The sequence below is a fragment of the Calypte anna genome, chromosome 2, assembly GCF_003957555.1.
Source record: "Calypte anna isolate BGI_N300 chromosome 2, bCalAnn1_v1.p, whole genome shotgun sequence".
NCBI lineage: Eukaryota > Metazoa > Chordata > Aves > Apodiformes > Trochilidae > Calypte > Calypte anna.
The window spans coordinates 25,649,416-25,670,993 of NC_044245.1; the positions used below are offsets into that span (position 1 = coordinate 25,649,416).

At 53.6% G+C, this 21,578-nt stretch overlaps 2 protein-coding genes across 2 annotated transcripts; one reads left to right on the forward strand and one right to left on the reverse strand.

The window, feature by feature from the left end:
• The first annotated feature begins 3,959 nt into the window (after positions 1–3,959).
• On the forward strand, positions 3,960–7,475 carry DLX6 (distal-less homeobox 6). The gene is made up of 3 exons (XM_030445598.1): positions 3,960–4,320; positions 5,279–5,472; positions 7,224–7,475. Exons 1-3 carry the CDS (start codon positions 3,960–3,962, stop codon positions 7,473–7,475), a joined length of 807 nt encoding a protein of 268 aa, XP_030301458.1.
• An 8,811-nt stretch (positions 7,476–16,286) lies between these two features.
• DLX5 (distal-less homeobox 5) lies at positions 16,287–19,003 on the reverse strand. Its single transcript, XM_008494159.2, has 3 exons — positions 18,578–19,003; positions 17,215–17,399; positions 16,287–16,976 (listed from the first exon to the last, which is right to left on the reverse strand). Exons 1-3 carry the CDS (start codon positions 18,930–18,932, stop codon positions 16,644–16,646), a joined length of 873 nt encoding a protein of 290 aa, XP_008492381.1. The 5' UTR covers positions 18,933–19,003; the 3' UTR covers positions 16,287–16,643.
• Positions 19,004–21,578: the final 2,575 nt, after the last annotated feature.

The following is a 21,578-nucleotide window of genomic DNA, read 5'->3' on the forward strand; positions in this document are numbered from 1 at the left end:
ACCCTTGTCCACCTGGTTGCCTGCCCAGCCCTGCACTTCTCTTGTCCATCTTCCCCCGTGGGCTTCCACCCCCGGAGCCCCACGCCCCTCTTGTGGCTGCTGCCTGCTCGTTTTCAGAGGCAATTCAATGCGAGTGGCCTAGGAGGTAAGGGCGTCCTCCCCCTCTCTTTTTTCGTGAGTCACCCACTCTGGAAATGAGTATCCCACTGTTCCGCTGCATCCGGAGCTATTGATTCAGGTCTAATTTCCTCAGAAGGAGGCGGTATCGGAGCTCTGTTGCACAACAGCCGGAGCCAGGGAGGGCCAGTGCCCGGCAGGGCAGAGCCCCGGTGGGCACGGACCTCCCGGCCGCCCTGGCACCTGCCGCACCGCTGCCACACAGCGGGCCCGGGCCGTGCCTGCCCCTCGGCGAAGAAATACACCCATAGGTGCTTCCTCTAACAGTGCACGACTCGGGTTCCTGTTGCCCCACCGACCACCGGCCCCCTTTGCCCTCCGATCCCCGGTGCGGGTAAAGCAAGGGGGATCAAGGTGGAGGGCAACAGGGCGCAGAGCAGCTCCATTGAGCAGGACCGGAGCCGTCCCGAGCCGTGCCGGGCAGCCGGGCCACATTACCCGCCGTACCCGAGCCCCGCCGCCCCCCCTCAACTACCTCCCTCCCTTTAGGTGCGGATCCTTTCTGCCAGAGGCCACGAGGAAAAGGGATATGGATGGGGATAAAAACAAAACAAAACAAAACAAAACAATAAATATTGACAAGCGGCGTGACTCCTTTGCAGCTGAGTCATTAACATCGACCAATCACCTGCAACTCCATACCGAGAGATTTGCCTAATTAAATTGGGGAAAATTATCGGTGTGAGGCTGGATGGAGTCAACTGTCCTGACGACAGACGAGGATGTCTGAGCACCGCGGGGAAGAGCAGCGCCGTGTGCGCAGCGCTTCCCTTTTGCTGGCGCCCACCGACGGCTCACTGGAGGCTCCCGCATCCCCGCTCACCCCGTCCCGCACTCTCTGCATGTCCCGTGGGTGCGACACCCTCTGGCCCCGCCACAGTTCGTCCCTCAGCCAGGCTAAGCAAGGGACGAATATGTAACTCCTTTTGCTGCTTATCGAAAGGAGCAGCTCCTGAGGGCTCTACCTGCCTTTTCTTCTTTTTCACTTCATGCTGCCTGAGTCAGACGCCTTATTCTCCTCGCTAAGGCAGCATCTAGGTATTATTTCAAACTGATCTCTCTTGCCCAACTTTCCCCTTTTCCCAGATTATGAGGCACGAATTATTTCGAAATAAGAAAGCACCGTGTTGCAAACACTCCCCAGCCCATTTTCTGCCACCTTTTGTTATGCATGTTCGTGCTACTAGAGAAAATGCTAGTATGTGCACCTGCGAAAAACCTCGTTCATGATGTTAACATGAGCTGGAGGGTATAAAGCAATAAAACTGCCAAATGTACCTGTTCCTTTTGAGTACATTACCTACACCTATGAATAAAGACTCTCAGTAGGAATTCCTTCTCTTCCCCCTTCTCTGTATTTTTATTCATTGTAGATTTGTAAACGCCTGGATCGGGTTACCCTTTCGCGTGTTAAAGTGGAACTCTTGTTAAAGCAGGAGAACAAGACAAGACACTTACAACTGCATTCAGAGTTACTGAACCGGCTCCAGAGGCTCAAGAACTGAAACAACGATGAGAGGGGATAAGGGGGCATAAAACATCCCAGACGCGCAGGAAAAAAAGATTCCCCCAGCCCCAATCCCACTAAAATAAGTCATCTGAATTATTAGCTCCGAAAGTCTGTGGGTTATGTTCTGTCACCGATCGAGCACCGCTTCGCATCCCCCTGTCCCTCCCCCCTCCGTGGACAGTGCGATGCTCAAAGAGGGGGCTCGCATCCCCCGGCTTCCCAGACCTCATGACACAGCTGGGGAAAAGCAAACCCCAAAAATAAATGAAGAGCGAGGGGAAGAAATCTCAGAGTGAAAAGTAAAACCCGTCTAAATAATTCCAAAGAAGACGCTTTAAGGGGAAAAAAATGGAAAAGAAAAAAAAAAAGAAAAAATCCTAAACCAACCCAAAACCAAGCAGCCAACCAAAACAACAGTAAAACCCAAAACAACAACAACCAAACTACCAAACTGCAAAATCTAGAAACCAGTCCCCAGGCTTTGAGAGGCAGTGTCACGACCTGTGCTGGGTCTGGGGATGTCTCTGGGCTGTGCGGGGTTTTGCGAGCCGCGGCAGCTGGTGCCGGTGTTGGTTTTCAAAGCCCGAAGCCTTCAGACCGTGTCCCCATCTAGAGCAACTTTCGGATTTCTCTAGGCTTAGCGAGTTCCGCCGGGTCCTTCCTACCTCAGTCCTCTCCGGTGGGATCTGCCTCTGGAGCTCATGTTTAGCTGGGCGCGAGGAGACTTAAGCGAAGGAAAGGGGTAAAAAAAAGAGAGGGAGTGAGAGAGAGAGGGGAGAGAGAGGAGAGGGGAGAGAGAGATCTTCCGCCGTGCTGGATCAAACTTAATATCTTTCCCCAGTCCATCTTTGAAAGAGAAGTGGTAATACCACCTGGATGTTCGGATATAAATCCCCTTGCAAATAATAAATGGATTAATAATAACAAGGTATGAAGTTCTTTTTATAGAAAAAATGAGAGAATTGAAACTAAATGCGGCAGTTAGACAACCATTTTGATAAGAGGATAATTGAGGCGACACTGGTGTATAATTAGAGGATAATTTATGCTATATCCACTTTTATTCCACCTCCCAAAATAAACCCAGTCCATAATCATTACAGGCAAATTGTTCTGAATTTTATAGCAGCAATTTGAACAAAGTACTGCAGTTAATCATGGGAGATTTTTGTGTATTCCTGATTAGAAGTCTAATTGCCTCCTTCCAGAAAGTAAAAATAACTGTAAAACGACTCTATTTTTATCATTAACAATGTTGACAATAAAATAAAATCAACTGGAATTGTAATCTAAAGACAAATTTAGGGCGCAGGCACTTTTATTTTTTTCCTTGGGTCGTTTATATCCTAATCAAGCTTTTGCCAAAACCGCCAACCGCACGTAGCCATTTGCATATATTTGAAAGCGATTACGGGAGCTGATGCTTTCAGCGGGGAAAAATGCGCTGCGCGTCTCTTCACCGCAGCGAAAATACCGCGCAAAGGGGGGGGGGCTGTGTGTGTGTGTGTGTGTGTGGAATGGAGGGGGTCATGTGGTGGGGGCATGCGTGATAAGGGCTGCGAGGGGGGTGGGAGGAAGAGGGGGGGGGTGGAGGTAGGTGCTCCCCTTTCCCCCACCCGCGGCTCCGCGTCTCTCGCGCGGGTGGGGAAAATGGGGCTGTGGGGGGGGGGGCAGAGGAGGGGGGCGGGGGCGGGCAGCGCGCGCGCTGCCGGCACGGCGGGGCGGTGACGTCATGGGGTTGAGTGACCAATGAGGGAGGCGCTGCCCTCCGGAGACGAAGCATTCGACTTGTGCGCGTCCCTGCCCTTCAAGTCGAAGAGCCGGAGCCCCAACTTTCCCCGGCTCCCACCTTAAACCCCCACCCCCCAACACGCCCGGCCCTCCCCGCCCTTCTTCCCCTCCTCCTTCCCCCCCAAAAAAACACCCACCCCACGCGCCGGGGGGATGAAGGGAAAGAGCGGCGCAAAAAAGCGGCGGGAGTAGCCCGCCCTCCCCCTCCACACACCGCCCTCCCCTTCCTCCCCTCCCTCAGTGAACGAGGCCCCTCGCACAACGGCTCCTTGGAGAGGAGGGGGGGGGAAGGAAAAAAAAAAAAAAAGCGGAAAAGAAAAAAAAAAGAAAAAAAAAAAAAAAAGAAAAGAAATTAAATTAAATCACCGCCGCCTCTCCAGCGGTGCCGCGGCGGGTAAGGGGAGCGGCGGTGGCTGGGCAGAGAGGAGGCAGAGCGCGGGGGGCGAGCCGGGGAGCGCCGCGCTCTCCCTCCCAAACTTTGATGATGACCATGACTACGATGGCTGACGGGCTGGACGCGCAAGACTCCTCCAAATCCGCCTTCATGGAGTTCGGGCAGCAGCAGCCACCGCCACCACAGCCGCCGCCGCCGCCCCACTCCCAGCAGAGCTCGCCGGCCATGGCCGGCGCCCACTACCCGCTGCACTGCCTGCACTCCGCCGCCGGCTCTCACCCGCACCACCAGCATCACCACCACAGCTCGCCCTACTCCGGCACCGCCGGCTCCTACAACCACCGCTCGCTGGCCGCATATCCCTACGTGAGCCACTCGCAGCATAGCCCTTACCTCCAGTCCTACCACAACAGCAGCGCGGCCAGCCAGACGCGGGCGGACGATGCAGGTGAGCCGGCACCGCTTCCCTAACCCGCCGCCACCCTCCCTCCGTTCCCGGGCCTCTCCCCGGCCACCCCCGGGCATCTGCATCACTACCCACGCCGTGGCTTCCCGCTCCCGCCGAGGGAGATGCTGACCCTGTGGTGCGCGGGAATGCGGGGAAAGAAGGAGGGGTTGATTCTTCCCGCATCTCCTCCGCGGGCCTACAGCTCCGGTACCGGGCGGAGGGGCCGCCGCGCTCCCCCCTCCGGTACCGCGGCGCTGGGCACCGGCGCCTCCCCGCTCGGCCGGCGGTCAGGGAGCTGCGCCGGGCACTCCTTTGTTACGGCGGGACCGGCTTCAGGCAAAATTCCTGCTAACACCTGAGGAGTGAAAGTTTCCAGGCGAGCGGGTCGCATTCCGCTAGGGGCCCGTCTGATTTATGGGCTTTTTTTGGTTTTTGGGGTTTTTTTGCAAGGAGCTGCTCATTTTTACGTATTCATCCGGAGGGGCACGAGGGGGAAGACGGGGGGGCGAGAGGGGAGGAGAACGGGGGGAGAAAAGCATTGTTAAAAGTCTCGGGCGGGTGATTCACTGACCACCAAACTGGCGACGCGAAGTCAATTAGCTGAGCAAAATCTGGATGGCCCTGGAACCAGGCATCCCTTCACGGAGCCAGCGTTGCACTCTATTTGATTTTTATATAAATATATATATATGTTATGAGTCGTCCCCCTCCCCCGCTCCCCCAGGGAAAGGCATCGTGCCCACTGTGCCCGGGCAGTTGTTTTTCCTCCCAGCAGCTGCCAAGCATCAGCGTGTGTCGCGGCGTGGCTTTAAGGAGCCGGAGCCTGTGTATGCCGCGGTGGTGTTGGACCGGCGTCGGGGCAGGCTACTGCTGGCTTTGGAGAAGCCGTGGCAGCCAAAGCGCTCGCATTTAAACAGCTAAGGAGGGTGATGTTTCAGCTATGTTATTTTGCTTGCAGATCAGCAAAAAACCACAGTGATTGAAAACGGTGAAATCAGATTCAATGGAAAAGGCAAAAAAATTCGGAAGCCTCGAACCATTTACTCTAGTCTACAACTCCAGGCTTTAAATCATCGCTTTCAGCAGACTCAGTATCTGGCGCTTCCAGAGAGAGCTGAACTGGCAGCTTCATTAGGACTGACCCAGACACAGGTAATTACTGGGAATCACAAATCGCTGAAATCCTGCGCTTGCAATAAAGGCCAAGCACAGTGCGATGCTCCCTAGGCGTTTTGGCCTCTATACGGGAAATGGTAGAAAAGGTAACGCACACGTTCCCCGTCTATCTGTGACAGGACTTAATCTAATGCACGACAGAGACCGGTCTGCCGCAGAAAGAGACGAACGCGCCCTTTCCTCAGCCATCTGGCGAGCAAACTCTCCCTTTTGATGCCACACAAAACATTTCAAAATTGCCTGTATTTTCGGATAATTCCAGCACCGAGACGCAATTGCCCAATTGTGAAAAGGAGAACAAAAGAAACACAAGGAATCTCTGGGCCTGAGGTAGAGCTAAAAGCAAAGCAAAGCTGCCGCGTAGCAACCTATAGCTAGAGAGGAAGCAGGAACACGTTAGGAAATACCTGTAAAATCAATAGTTAATTCATCCTGGATGACTAACGCAAATGCAGTGGTTACCCTTGGGCAAAATGTACGAAAGGTGATAATAGATCTGAAGATCAAAGCCAGCCGTGTACAAAATTATAGCAGGTTAAGCCATAGTTAAGTGTGGTTGGAGTAGCTGTGCCATTCTGCTAATTTAAGCTTGAAAGACACATGAGGCATTACAGGCTTCCCAGGCTGGGGTTTGCGGAGAAGTGCATGGTTAGATGAGATCAATTCGGGTAAAATGTAATCATGTGAATTTATGAGCTTAACAAATAACTTCAGGATTTTATCACTGTCACTGGTAATAGTCGCTTCCAGCCAGAGTTTTTTAAATACTCAGCAAACATTAATCATGGGAATAGACCTGATGGCTGTACAAATGCGATCTAGTATCCTTAGCATGCATGTTCTGTCTCTTCTTTGCTGTCTTGCCTTCTCTCTGGCACGCATAGACTTTTACGGGCCCTATCCTGAGCATTCAGCCAGACTAACACCCCTGCTTATCCCTAACATTACATCTGCAAGGTTCAGTACGCATGTGGGAGTTGTTTTATTTATTGGTTTGATTTTGAGAGATATGTGTGTATGCCATATATATATATATAATGCCTATAGTATTTTGAACTGCCACAGTGAGCCCGATCCTTGCACAATTCCTTGAGTGCAGAGTTCCTCCTCGGGAGTTCTGATGAATTAGGAGCAGGATGAGACCCAAAGCAGTCCTGATAGCCAATTACTCTCTGAGAAAGAGATTTTCCTTTTTAAAAAAACAGCTTTAAAAATAAAGCTACAGTCCGGGTTCCATAGTGCATCCTACCCCATCACATCAGCAAGGACTGCTTGATCATGTATGTTTTTGGATGCAGTTTCCCTGTGAGATGCCCTTTGTCTATTGGCTCCTGTCTCCTGGCACAAAATCATATGATTGCCCGTGTTTGACAACAGTTAGCCCAAATGATCAAATGACCCTCCAAAATACTGAATGAGGCATGAAAGCAGAAGAGCTGAGAGCGTATATTCGGTTCCAGTTCAATCAATCTGGCCTGCCCGGGGAAAACAATATTCCTGGTAAAATCTTGCATCCCTTTTGCTTTCCAGCTCCTCTTCTCCTCTCCTGTTCTCTCCACCTTCATCCAGACCCCGAGAGCAGCCCTAGCTACCCCTCCTTCACTATCCCCAACTCCACACTCGGCTGGCATGAGCTCTCCAGACCTTCTCCAGAGCAAAAACCATGTCCCTCGGGGTCTCCCCTGCCGTGCCCTGGGTGCTAATATCTTCTGCTTTTTGGTTTACAGGTGAAGATCTGGTTTCAGAACAAGCGCTCCAAATTCAAGAAGCTGCTGAAGCAGGGCAGCAACCCTCACGAGAGCGACCCTCTGCCCGGCTCTGCTGCCCTCTCCCCTCGCTCTCCGGCTCTGCCTCCAGTCTGGGACGTTTCGGCTTCTGCCAAGGGAGTCAATATGCCTCCCAACAGCTACATGCCTGGCTATTCTCACTGGTATTCTTCTCCACATCAAGACACAATGCAGAGACCACAAATGATGTGAATTGTCCAAGAGAAATAATATCCCAAGAACGCCTCGTCTCGACATGGCAAAAAGTTCCCCTGCTTTGCCAAGCCGTGCCAGCTAACAGGCTCTGTGTGAACTTGTAGATGCGGCAAAGAGACAGTGGCTTCTTTTTTTTTTTTTTTTTTTTTTTTTTTTTTTTTTAGTAACCTCAGCGATTGATCTTGAACAGAAAGACACAATTTTCATTCTGGCGCACAGAAGACACTTCTCTTTAGGATATTTTCCTTCGGACTCCAAGGCACCAGCCTCTTTCTCTGTGGAGTATAAGTCAAAACAAACTTTTTACAGACCTTGCCCACAAGAAGAACCTGAATCTACCGTGGCAGCAGTTTTTACTTGTTTAATGAGCTAAAGACATTACATGATGAAAGAGAGACTAGTCAAAACTCCTTCATTTTTATTCACCTAATCTGGTCTGGGGAAAAGAATTAAAAGAGAGAAGAAGGGATTAAAAAAAAAAAAAAAAAAAAAAAAGAAGAAGAAGAAGAAAAGAAAAAGAAAAAAATAAAAGAAGAGGGGGGATAAAGGAGAACTGGTTGAAAAATTAAAATATACTGTAAGATTAGAACATTACCACGAAGCAAACCTGCATGCTTTCTCAAAATGCAATGGGCTGCGGCTCCGAAGAAACCACCGTCTCTCCCGCGAAGAGCCCCCTAACCCGCACCCGCACACACCCGCACACAGCCAGACAGACTCCCGGAGACGAGCAGGAAAGACAGAACGAGGGATCTGCGGCAAGACCCGCCGCCGCGGTCCGGGAAGGAAAGTTCAGTGCTGCCTCACGGCAGTGTCACCCCCGGAGCTAGAGGGACCTTTCCCCCGAGCAACCTTTCTGTATATATTGTTGAATTTTAGTTGTACATATACTTTGTATGTTTTTGTCTTCTTTCATATATAGAGTAAAAGCCACAAAACGCCCGCCTGGCTCGCATTTTCTCCGCCTTAGAGAATGCCCACCTCCTCCCAAACTGCACCCCCCACACTTCGAGTTCAGCCCGGGACAGCTGGACGCTGTCCCCTCGGCTGCCTGCACGCACGGACACAGCTACCTGAACATGCATCTGCCAGCAAAGACAGAAAAGATGGGGTGGAGGGGGGGGGGAAGGAAGGGGGGGTGAAGGAGTAGCTGGTGGTTTGGTTAATCTTAAGGCTACGACTAAGACAGGAGATACAGCGACCGCAAAGATAAGCCTGGAAGAAGTTTCTAGTCACCCGGCTATTTCTGCTTCGATTTCACTGTTCCGCTGCTCAGCTAAACTGAGCTTTCTCGCCGAGGCAAAGCTCAGAGCCCAGCCTTTCTTCCCAAAGGTCGGAGAGTCCAAATTATTAAGAAAGGAGGCGCCCTCCTTTGTTTTTAAAGAGCAGACAATGCAAGCTGAGGAATGTTTTGCAAAGCTCTGAGAGGTGCCCAGGCACACAACACGCTGTCCAGCCAGCTCCAGACTCACCAGCTTGTGGAAAACACAGCAACTACTGACAATGAAAAGCCCTTTCCTCATCCAAGCTGGGTGCCCCATACTGCGAGAATTAATGGCTAGAGACCTGGGCATCCTTCAAATTATGAACCTTGAAACCACTGAGCCATTTATCAGAAGTCAATAGAGATCCTCAGAGTGCTCCATATAATGACAGCTACATACAGTCGTGCAAAAGGACAGTCACTATAATTAGACACAAAGCAAAGACTACTTACCAATACACCAGTTTTTTGGGGGGTGTTTTTTTGTTTTGTTTTTTTTTGAGCAACTTCCACGCTCAGTCAGTCTTCAGAGTGGTTTAAAACCGATCAGTCTTGTCATTTTCTACCATTCGTATTGTTACATTAGGAAAAATGTTTTCTTTTCTTTTTTTCCCCTTCCCACTGTGAAACTTTGGGTTCAGAGCTCCCCAGGATCAATTCTGAACAAAGCCTCCAGCTGCAGTGCCATCCAATTTGAAGCAGACATTGGGGACAATTTAAGGTTTTTATCCACAAGAAGGTTTTTTTCCATTCTCTTAAATGCAGCCATAATTAGAGTAATTTTTCATGTAGCCCGCTGATTACAGCGTTTTTACCGTCAAAGATAATTACCTGTAATTTTCTTCCACTTTTAATACTAAAAAGCCATCTTTATTTAGATTCAGGAACAGGAAAGGCGAAACAAAAGAGGAAAATTATTCTGTTATTCATACACAAATTGCAGAGACGTAGGGCCTAAAATTGAAAATTAACCAAAATTATAATGCTGAAAAGAATGGAAGAGGCTTCAGAAGTACAGCTGGTAGTGGGGCTCACTGAATTATTCAAATGACACTGGAGAGAAAGCTACCATACATTTAAACCAACATCACTCGTGTGTGTGTGCATCCTTCAGAAAAACGTGCTGTACATCCCCCGAGCTGGCCCTTTGCAGGCTCACCCTCGCCCCCGCAGAAGGGCGATGGGTGCCCAGGTGAGCGAGTCCCGAGCCCAGGGAGCCCAGCCCAGCCCCGCCGAGCCCGACTTGCAAGGTCCCGGCCCCCGCCCCCCCCGGCCCCCGCAGCTGACTTAACCCTTTCGTTACAGCCCCCTAGTGGGGACGGCGACGGGCGGTCACCTCCCCTCCCTGTTCCCCTGCACTGGCGTGCCCGAGGGGGCAGGAGAGGGTGCTCGCTGCTCCCCGTGGGCTTTCGGGGGCTCGTCCTCAACTGCATGCCCCGCCAGTGCTGGCGTGGGTGCCGGCACGGTAAGCCTCTCGCTGCACCGTGCCCTTCTCCCCACGAGTGGTCTCTCAGGTAGGCTTAAATAAAGCGCAGGCAACAAGCAAGCAAGCACGCCAGCCAGCAAATAAATTATGATAATTAAAAAAACCCAACTAACTAAAAAAAAAAAAAAAACCAAACCAAAGGAACACAACACCAAAAAAACACCAAAACAAACCAAAAACAACAAAAAGCTCCACCCGATGACTGGAGGGAGTGAGAGAAGGTGCAGGAGGCTGGCCTTCCCTAAAGCGGGGTGGGGGCGAACGGCAGCAGCCATGGCAGCGCCCGCTTCCTACCCGCGCGGCCGCCGCCCCGGGAGACTCCTGTGAGACAGCGTCATCTATGGATGGAGCGGGGCAGCTCCCCCCCACAGCAGACCGACCTGCCGGGCCGCCGCCACCGCCACCGGGGCCACCCTGAGGTCGCCGGGCTCTGCCGCCCCGGGTCTGCAGGGACAAGGGCCGCGGAAAGGCGCGATGCCACCGCCCGCTGCGGGAACGGGCGTCCGGGACTGTCCCCGGGGCTCGCATGAATTCTCCGCTGGTTTCCGAGCTCCACGCCACCCCTCCAGGACCTCCCCCGCCGCATCCTCAGCACCAGCCGCTGCCCCCGGCAGCACCGGTTGGAAAAGGGGGCACGGAGATGTCAGGGGCCGGCCCGGTGTAGAAAACCACCGGCGCACGAACGACCGCGAAAGGGCTGGAACGAGCGAACTGGAGCGTGCCTGGAAAGGGAAGGCGCGAAGCAGTCACAAAGCCACCCCAAACCCAAACGAGCCCCAAAACTTACCCCCTGTGACAATCTGCTAAGCAATGATCGGGGTCTAGATATCTATACTGAGCAGAAGCAGTGGAGAATATTTTTCTGAGTCTCAGGGCAGAAGCTCTTTCTCTAGATTCTTGGTTGAGTGAGCACATCCAGGTGTGAAATTGTTTGCACACCCCAGCACCTCTTATATTGCCAGCAAAATTAGCTGTTATTACTGTCACTGTTTAGTGATGGTTAGCTTGATAAAAAAAACTGCTGTAATCAAGACCTGGCGCATCTTTGCAAATTACAGATAATTGTAAACGTCCAGATTATGATAATAGCATCCTAATCCAGCCTGCAATATAATTATTACAGAGTGTTACATCTGAAACTGTCCAGTAGGGCTAATTCAGCCATTATTTAGACCCTATTTTTGCACTGCAAATGGGTTGCTGAGTTGAAAATGTACGATTGTAATTTCACAGGGCACTCAATGAGTAATGGTATAGGGAGAGAAAAATACAAAAGTGAAATGTGAACAGTAGCGATCAAATCAAACTCTGAAGGACAAAAGACTGTTTGATTCATAGGGAATGAGAAGAGCGGGAATTAAGAAAATAGCAAATCAGTGGTCTGCAGCGTTACGTGTCCAAATCTCAACGAGTGCGAGCCTGATGTGCAGGCAGGGGCTGATGCTTCGGGCTCCCGCCTGCATCAATCCGCCTCTCAGCTCGGTTCTTCCCAGCAGTCCCTCCACGGTACTCGGAGGATGCCCGGGCTCCTCACCCATCCCCAAAAGCGTTGTCTCCCTTGTCGTGTGCCTCCTCTCAGGTGACTGAACGTCACTATCGGGCAAGAAGCCTTGGGAGCCTCGTAACCAGGCGGAGGAGAGTGAAGGGGTGTGAGATGCAGGATGCGGGACACCGGGGATAGGCACCCTCAGCGAGAACCTGCGGCGCCCGCGGCCTTCTGCGCTCCCACATACCCGCTGGACCAGACGTCAGGGGTCCTTAAGGAAATTATCACAGAACCGACTCAATTGTAATTAATTAAACAAAAGAGCCTGGCTAACAGGACTACCTGCAGCTAGTGAGGTTAACTCATTGGGCTAGTTCGCTTTCGACTCCTGATTAGCTTTCATTAACCCTGGCCACGATACACACAAACCTGTTTCATTTTTAATGGGCCAAATCATCAAAGCGCGGTTGTTGCCCCGCCGGCAGGTACCGGCAGGGTTCGGATGCGAGAGGGGGGGCAGCAGCCTGAGGGAGAGGTGCCGGCCCCGGCCCTTGCTGGCTTTCCCCGGCTGCAGCCGCGCCAGGCAGCCCGCAGCCTTCCTCTGCTCTCTTTTCTCCACGGGAATTAATAAAAATAATGTGAAGAAAGGGAAAGGAAAACTCGATGGATACTGCGAGGCTAAAGCCCCATAAAACGCGTTATATGGTGCATATAGAGGAGACTGTAAAGATTTCCTGGGATGGAGGGCCAGCTCCGCGGTCAGGCAGACGATGCCGCTGCAGAGCATGGAGTCAGTTCAGGATCCGGCCCAGAGAGGCTCTCTGATCCCTGATGCAAAGCCCAAGCTGAGGTTTAGGCAACCTCTCCGCGACTGCCGAGGGGCAGGCAGCAGCGGGAGGAGGGCAAGGAGCCATCCCCAAGCTCCTTCCTCCCTGCCAAGTGCTGAATCAGTCGCAGCTTCTGACCGGCCCCGGCTCCCCGGACCTCACCTGGAGGCAAGAAAGAAGGCGAGGAGGCCTGGGAGGGGTCGTGTCCATGGGAGGGTGTTCACGCAGATACCGGGGGCGTTGGTGCGTGTCGGGATTTATCGGGTGTTTATAAGCATTTGCTTATCCCCCCAAACCGCATGTAAAAAGACGCATCGCTGAACAAAGAGCAGAAACGTTTAATTGATGTAACACAGATTCTCCCTAAAAACAAACAAACAAAAAACCCAAACAAACAAACAAACAAACAAGAACAATAGAGAGAGTGAAATGGAGGCTTAGCGTAAACTGCGCGGTTCCTATTTTCACGGCTCTTGCCTAAGCTATAAAACAGGTTATTACGTTACTGCAGGCAGCCGCTCGAACAACCGAAAGCAAGAAATGGGGCTTGTCCCCCCTCGCCCCGACTTTGCTGAAGCCATAGATCTCCTTTCCGTAATCCATAACAGAACCACCTAAAGTATGTCAGTCGTCCAAATTGCGTGGTACTGAAATCTTTAATCGGTGCCACATGCGCGATGCACGTTTGGGATCCAACGCTGCTGGCGGCGGAGCGGGCAGCGCCCGCAGGCCCGCGCAGGCAGAGCGCGCTGCGGGGAAAGGAATTTCTGGGGGAGACCGACGGGACCGAGAGGGCGACAGAAAATCCTGACGAGCTGGCGGCCTTGACACGGTGACAGGTTGGAGGAGGTGTTTTTTGGTTTTTTGTGTTTTTTTTTTTTTTCTTTCTGGGGTTTTTTGGGGGTTTTGGGTTTTTTTTGTTTTTCTCCCCTGGGAGGAAAGGGAGGGAAACTGAGGGCGAGAAGGCAGCGCTCTCCAGGACGGACGCTCGCCCTCTCCGAGAGATGAGATGTCCGGCCAGGGAGCAGCGGGGGACCCTTTGGGGGCCGGAGAAAGGTATTCTCCACTGTCCTCAGCTGGAGGTGGCGGGCAGTCAAGGGCGTCTGTGTCAGGGGGTGTGAGCCCCATCCTGGGGCGAGGGCATTTAGACTGGGGGGCGGAGGGAGTCTGCTGTGGGTGGGAGAGCCCCAGGGATGCTGGCTGTGTCAGGAGCTCTAGAGCTGAGGCAGCTGGGGCTTCAGGCGACTCTGTGTGTGTGCCTGTGTGTCTTGTCTGTGTATGTGTCAGGCCCTGTGGCTCAGCCCTGGAGCCGCTCGGCACCCACAGGAATGTGGCTCCTTTCGGCTCCCCGAGCTGCCCCAGCTCCACATGTAAGTGGCCGCCAGGAAAAGAGAAGGGAGGGAAAAAGGCGGGGGTAGGGGGGTAGGAGAAAAAAAAAAAAGGCCCCGAGCCAGCAGTCCACCGAACTCAAACCCAGCATCAGACAAAGGACAGTTCATCCCATCCCTTTCCCGAAGAGGCAAGGGGGGAGGCCCGGACAAGCCAAGATCCCTCCGGCCCCGCCATAGCCCCGGGGGTGTGCCCGGGAGGGGAGAGGCGCCGAGGTGTGCCTGCCTGTGTGTACAGGGACAAGGGGCACAGGAGCACCCCCCCGCCCAGGGCTCTCACGAAGAGGCGGGCGGCTCTAGATCTCGGGTGTTCATTGGGGCCGGGGCCCGGCGACGATGAGCCCCGGCGAGGGGCATTTCCTAACCGGGTTTACCCTCTCCGGGGAAAGTGTGCCAGGCTCTCCTAGACCTGCGCAACACCACCCTGATCTTGGAGGAGGAGAAATTAAGCAAGCAAGAGGGACCAGCATGGAAACCGAGCCGAGCTGTCTCGGAGCAGGGAGCCGTGCCAGAGCCCAGACTGCTCGGCCAAGCCGGCAGAGTGAATTTCTATCCTTGCCCCGCATCCTGCCTGCCGGCATCCCGCCTCCTCGGAACTGTTCCTGCGCTGTCCGCCCGAGCTTCCCTGGCCCCTGCAGGTTACCGCAACCAAACAGGCCCGCGGCATCTCCTCAAAGAAAAGGGTGGATGAACCAACCTGGGAAATAGAATTCCACCTTTTGTGTCCAAGCCTTTCTGCAAAGGGGAGACCTCGGGAAGGGTATAATCTTTAATTGCAGGTTGAAAAAAAAAAAAAAAAAAAGCTTGTCTGGAGGTAAACGAGAAAAGAACGGAAGAAAATTAGAAAGCCGGGGGGTTGTTTGTTTGTTTGTTTGTTTTGCACAGGGTGGAAGTTAGCAGAAGAGACAAAGCCGAGCTTTTCGGCAGCCCCACAGTCCGGGAAAGTCCTTGAAGCCTGGCAAGTGGAACAAGCAGGACCCAGTTCCTAGAGCCGCTGAGAGGAGGCGAGGGGTGGCGGGGCAGCGGCGGCAGGGCGGCCAGATACCCGGCAGCGGGCAGGGGTGTGCAGTCGGCGGACCCCGCCGCCCTGTCTCCGGCACCCACGCACCGCTCCCCGGCGTGCAGGGAGAAGCTTTACCGAACAAACTGGTCTATTGTACTGCAAGCCATTTACCAACCCCCAAACCTGTTACAAAACAGCAACCCCGGGTTTCTTTCTTGGGGGAGAAACACACGCACACTCCCGCACAGGAGCTAAACATGGCAGGAGGGAGCAGAGGCAGAAGAAAGGAGGGGGAGGGCAGCGGGTAGGAAAACTGGAGACAGGTAAGTGCGCCCCAGGCCAGGAGCGTGCCTTTTCAGGCCTCCTCTCCCGGCCCTACCAGCGTTCTCCCTGCCATCCTCGGGTGACAAGGGGTAATTTTCTATCTCGGGGATCCTTCAAGAGACGCCTTTGTCAGTCACCCCCGCCGCCTACCTCGCACGGCCATGAATTCCCTGCGTAGCTCCCAGGTCACCACCTGACAGCTTGGGGGGTGGGAGGAGTGGAGGGGCTGCGGGAATGCGCGCCTCCGTGGCGGTCCACCAGGAAAACCCGGTGCCTCTGCCGGGAGCGAGGCCCAAGCCACGCACCAGGCCGGTGCTCCGTACCCGTGGGCAGCGCCAGGACCCTACTGGTGCCGTGACCCCGGCCGCGCCCCGGTGCACCGGGAAGCGCTAGTGATGGCTGCGCCGCCGGCTTTTTTCCCCCTAAATCATGTAGATAGGCATTAAAAAAAAAAAAAAATTACCTCAGCGAAATCCCTCCTTCAGCCGGAGCCGCCGCAGGCTTTCACCAGGAGCAAGGGGAGCGGGCCCCCCATTTTATCCTTTTTCTCATATTTAGTGACTCCCTTTGACGGAAACGTAATTTCTATAATTAGCCGAGCGCACACGAGCGACTGATGGGCACTGAGTGTGCAGCTCTCGACGCTAATTGCTCTCAGGAAAGGATTCAGAGAGGCTTAAGGCGAGAGATTTGTATTCTAGAGTCAGGATGGGCAGCTTTCTCTTCAGCTTTTACCACTGATAAAAGTGATAAAAAAGCGATAAGGTGTACGAGGTCTTGGAAAAGCCTCTTTTCCAGCGGGGAGGGAGCATCGCCACCCCTCGGTTCACCCGTGGGGATCTACAGTGGTCAGGTCTTGCCAACATGGATGGGCTGTGGTGGCCCATCTCGGCCTGGTGAAAGAATGTGAATGTCCGGGATTGGGCCCGTAAAAAAAATCCTCACTCACTCTCTGCAAGCAAATTGGCATTGTTATTATTTTTTCCCCTTCTTATTAGGAGAAGAAGGGGTAATTTAAAAACATTTCTCGTGGTCGAAATAATTTTATTTTATTCAGAATATACAGTTTAATTCCTCTATCTACAATTATTTACAGGGTTAAAATAACATTGAAAAAAAGTCTCTGGAAAAGTTGAGGTCATAGATTTCAAGGCACCATTGATAGTGTCCACAGCTGAGCCAAAAAATGTCCGTATTGTATAAAAAAGGGTTTCCTTTGAAATGCAATAAGTTACATGCATAAGCTTTACACATTTTAATTTTTGTGTTTGTTTCTTTTCCCTTTAAAAAATTCCCCATATGCATTCCTTTCGTTATTATTCCTTAACAGTAAAACATGGGAGTCCATGGAACGAAAAAAAAAAAAAAAAAAAAAAAAAGTCAGACTCTAATAAATTGTCCCAGAGGCCAGCGCTAACGGGTGCTGTAGGGAGCCGTGGGGTTGGAGGTGGGAGTTGATGGAGTTGGCAGCTGGGTACCAGGAACCAGAGCTCTCCAGGTAGCTGGATGCAGGGGACGGGTTGGAGTTTGGAGGGTGAGCGTGTGCGTGGCCGTGGTGGCTGAGGGAGCGGGATGAGCCTTGAGGTTCCCAAACCGCAGGCGACTGTGGAGAGTTGCAGGCCATGGGGTCGCTGGAGCTGGGGCTGTGCTCCGGAGGCATCTCCCCGTTCTTCATGATCTTCTTGATCTTGGATCTTTTATTCTGAAACCAAATTTTCACCTGGGAGGAAAAGAGAGCAGAGGAAAGGGGGAGGGGGGAGGGAAACCGACACCATTAATGCCTGCCTGGCAAAGCGGAGATCCGCGCCTGCGAGGGACCCACTCCCCGCCACCCTCCCAGCCCCTCCGCGGGGCCCTTCCCGACGTGCCGAGGGGAACCCGGAACTATGCGCCCCGCTGGGCCGAGCCAGGCTGCGCCGGGGCAGACCTAGTAGAACCGAGCGGAGAGAGCGCGGTACCTGTGTCTGCGTGAGCCCCAAGGAGGCGGCCAGCTCTGCCCGCTCGGGCAGTGCGAGATACTGGGTCTTCTGAAACCTCCTTTGCAACGCCGCCAGCTGAAAGCTGGAATAAATAGTCCGGGGTTTGCGCACTTTCTTTGGTTTGCCGTTCACCATCCTCACCTCGGGCTCCGCCACCTCCTTCTCTGCACGGACGCGAGAGAGACACAGACGTTAAGGCACGGGACACGGCTCCGCTCCGTGCCGCGCAGCCTGCGCCGCGGGCGGCAGCGTCCCGCCCGCAGGCCGGGCAGGGCAGATCAGCGGCGCCGTCCCGACGAGCCCCTGCGGCTCCTCCGAGGCTCCCGCCGGCGGCGGCGGCCCCGCGCACCCTCCGCCGGCTCCCCGCAGCGAGTCAGGAGGCCCCGCTCTCTCCTCGCCGGGGCTCGGCCACCCCCGGCCCTCCTCCGCCTACCACGACCGCCCCGGGCATCCTCCGCGGAGGGCGGCGGCACCGAGCGCGCAGAGCTGCGCGGGCGGGAGAGCGGGGCATGCGCGCCTGCCGCGGGAATTAGGATTACTGGTGTCCTGCTGGGAAGAGGCCGGCCCGGAGCAGAAACCTACTCAGGGCACTGACCGCTTCCCCCGCACACCCACGCCTCCCCGCCCGCCGCCGGCGGAGTGTACCCAAGAGCTGCCGCGGCCACACTCGTCCCCGCCAAGCCCTAGCCGCAGCGCTTGTCTACAGGCTGGCTTTATTATCCCCCCCTGTCCTCTCCTTTTTTTAATTTTTATTCTCCCCCCCACCCCATCCAAGAACTTAAAAGAAGTAAATAGAAAGCGCTAAAACCTCGTCTCTTTCTGGTAAAAAAGCCTCCCGGCTTTTCAGACCCTCCACGGCTGGCCTCCCCCTCTCCCAGTCTCCTCCCCCGCCCCTCAAGCACAGGGAAACTTTCTTTGCCACCGCGAACCTGAGTTTGAGGCGCGCAACAACAGTCGGCAATTTTTTCCCCTCTTCCTGCAGGGAGAAGGAGGAGGGAGGCAGCAGTGGGGGCCCGAGGGCAGCTGACCAACGTTTGATCATCAAAACACTAGTCCTAGGATTTGTGTTTTAGATCGTGCGGGCTGGTCAACTGGTCAGGAAAACTAGATACAGCTTTCTTTCTTTCTTTTTTTTTTTTTTTTTTTTTTAAACTGTCTTTAATTTTTTCCCCCCTTTTTTTTTTTTTTTTTTTTTTTTTTTTTTTTTTAAATTTATTTTTATTATTTCCCCTCGTGGTTTGGGGAAAGCTGCATCCCCACGCTCCACGGGACAGGGCTCTGCCAGGGCGCCCTTTCCCATCCCTCCCAGCCTCCCCGCACTTCCCCGGACCCCGTCTCTCACCTGGCTGGCTGGCGGAACTCTGTACGCGGTTGTAAGCCCCGCTGTACTGGTGGTAGGGGCTGGCGTAACTGTAGTCTGCATAGGCTTTGGCAGGATAGTTCCCAGCAGATCCATTCATGCCGTGGTACTGATACTGATAAGGGTTGAGCGCTTTGCCGTAGGAAGCCGAGGTAGGCGAGCAGTAGCCGTGCGGGGCTCCCCCCGCCGGGCTGTAGTAGTCGGAATCTGTAGCCGAGGACTCGGGTAAAGTGGGAGATTCCTGGGACGGGTGGTGCATGGCTGCGGCCGTCTGGAAAGGAGTTTGGAAGTCGCTGGATCTGATGTTGGGGACCCTTCTGTCAAATACTCCTGTCATAGCTCGGAGCCGACGGCTGTCTGGGGCTGGCTGCTGGGGCTGCTCGGGTCTAAGCAGACATGTCTGGGGGAGGAGGCTGCGGCGCGGTGTCTGTCTCCGGCAGACTGCTGGCTGGGGCGCAGCATAGGCTTGGTTAAATCCTTAATTGCGCTCTTACGCACAGCAGGGTGGATCGGGTTCCATTGGCCAGAGCAATCGGGAGCAGCGACACCCTAACTCGTCCAACTAGTTTAGCACAACAAAGCTTTGGCTTAAAAAAAAAAAAAAAGGAAAAAAAAAAAAAAAAAAAAAAAAAGGAAAAAAAGAGTCCCATTCAAGCTCTTTTTAAAGAGAATACCAACACCAATCTCCCAGCCGGAGCGTCGCGATCGTGAGTTTTCCAGCTCCCCGCTCTGAGCCACCCCATGAGACTGCAAGGGGGCTCGTCCAGACCCACCGCCCCGCGTGTACATAGCCCGGTGCCCCCGCACCTCCCACCGGCAGGGCTCCGCAGCCACGCCGCTCCGGTTTACCGTCCGGTCCATCTTGGCTACATTGATGGCTTGGGAGCAACACACCGGGCGCTCCCGGTTCTCTGCGCGATCCTTGATCTGGTGGCGATAACTAGTAGCGTCGAACCGGGGTACTTACACTCGGGTTGACCTCTCTCCCCATTGGGGGGTACACTGTCCAGGATCTCTACGTTAAATAAAGTAAATCACACTATTCTCTGCCCACCCCCCCTCCCTCCCCCAATAAATAAATAAAAAACAAACGACACCCCCCCCCCCCAAACAGCAACAACAAATCAAACCCCAAATCACACAAAACCCAAAACAAACCGGAACACCAAAACAAAAAATCGCTCGATTTTTTGTTACATCATTTCCTGCGTCGAAGACCCTTGCACGACCCGGAGCCAGGAGGGAGCCTCCCGGGGGGATGCCCTGCCTTGGGGGAGCTGGTAGCAGCATTCCGGCCTAGGGGTACCCACTTCACTGGTTTTCCAAAAGGTAGCCTGGCTGTGGCACGGTGCTCGTGTCCTCGCAGAGCCAGTAGCCCTCCTAGTGGGCCCATGGCCACTCTGCCCCCTGCTTGGCCTTACTGCCCTGTGGGGTTGCTTATCATAGGGTCCGGCTCCGGTCAATAGTCATATGCCCATCACGCGTGGGCACGACCACTGAGAGGTCGCAGAAGAGCTTCTCTACATGGATGCCATCGCAAGAACCCACTTCTTGACTGACCCGACACCAGGAGCGGCTGGTATTGTGCAGAAGTGCCCACCCCCACCCATGTAGCACCCCACCAGCAGCACCCTTCTTTGCCAGCACCTGTTTTTCCGCGGCTGCTAGCGCGCCCGGGTACCATGCGATGGGCTCGGCTGATGGGCCGGGTCGAACTACAAGCTGGTGATGCCCGTCCCTGTTGATTTTACAGCGTTGCAAAAATGGATCAGATTTTACTAGACACTAAGGAAAACAAATAAAAGGTTCTTTTCAGTGTCCTGGAGTTGTAGATTTTTCTGAAGTTGTTTACTCTCCAGATTTAGCCTGTTTGCTCACCAAAGATCTTCTAGCCAGCTGGGTAACACTTGTAACACAGCCGCGCATGTTGTACTTGAACTTATTGTTTCCTTTGGAAATGTCCACAGCTCATATAAAATCACATTAAACAAATCCCTAAGCATTTAATTATACGAATCACTTACTTAAATCCATTGGAAATCTCTTTCTCCCGTCTTTATTTTTTCTAAGGAGAGGAACCGGAGAGGGATATATGATTACGACTGGGGAGAGGGGAAGTAAGTTTATTAAAGACCCCAATTTGCATCCAGTTGGAAGGGACGGTAGCGATTTTAAAGAGATGAGGGGGGGAAAGCAGGGGGAGCCCATTTGTGTCATAAATTCCAGGGCACTGCACTTCAACACGTCCGGGCAGGAAGGTGCCTTTTGGAGGAAAAAATCAGGAGCGGACCCGGGCGCTGGTATCGCACCCAAACCCGGCAGAGTGCAGAGCTGCGGCGGGTCCCTGCCAAGCCGTCCTGACAAGTTATTTTTTGCAGCTCTCCGGGGAAATCTGTATCGGTTTCCTGCAGCAGAGAAAGTTTGCTCTCGTTTTATACAGAGGCGAGGCAAGGCAGGAACAAAAAAAAAAAAAAAAAAAAAAAAAAGGAAAAAAAAAAAAAGAGACAGAAATCCACCAGATACAACCGCAAACCCCCCAAGCTGATTTTTTTGAAGGCATCCGCAGCCGTTGCAGTTCTTGCGAGGATTACCGAGCCGAAGGCATATAAATCCGCCTGTTTGCGGGTTTCCCGTCCCCCGTCTTCCCAGCCCGAACCCGATTTTCTTGACTTTCTGCTGTTTTTTTCCCCCAGCGGTTTTTATTTAACACATCCGGTGGGGAGCGAGAGTTTCAGAGGGAGCCGGAGTCTGTTTTCTATTTCACAATACGGTCATTGTTTACGGGCACATGTCCGCCACGACGGCTGAGCGGCCGCCCAGGGCCTCCGTGTCCAGCCCCGGCCTTTTCGGGCCCGAACCCAGCTCACTCGCCGACGCGGTGTGAAGGGGGTGGGGGTCGTGGTCGCCGCCGGTCCCGGCGCGGGGGCGCCGCGGCCGCGGCCACGTCGGAAGTGCGCAGCTACGGTGCCTGTGGCAAGAGCGC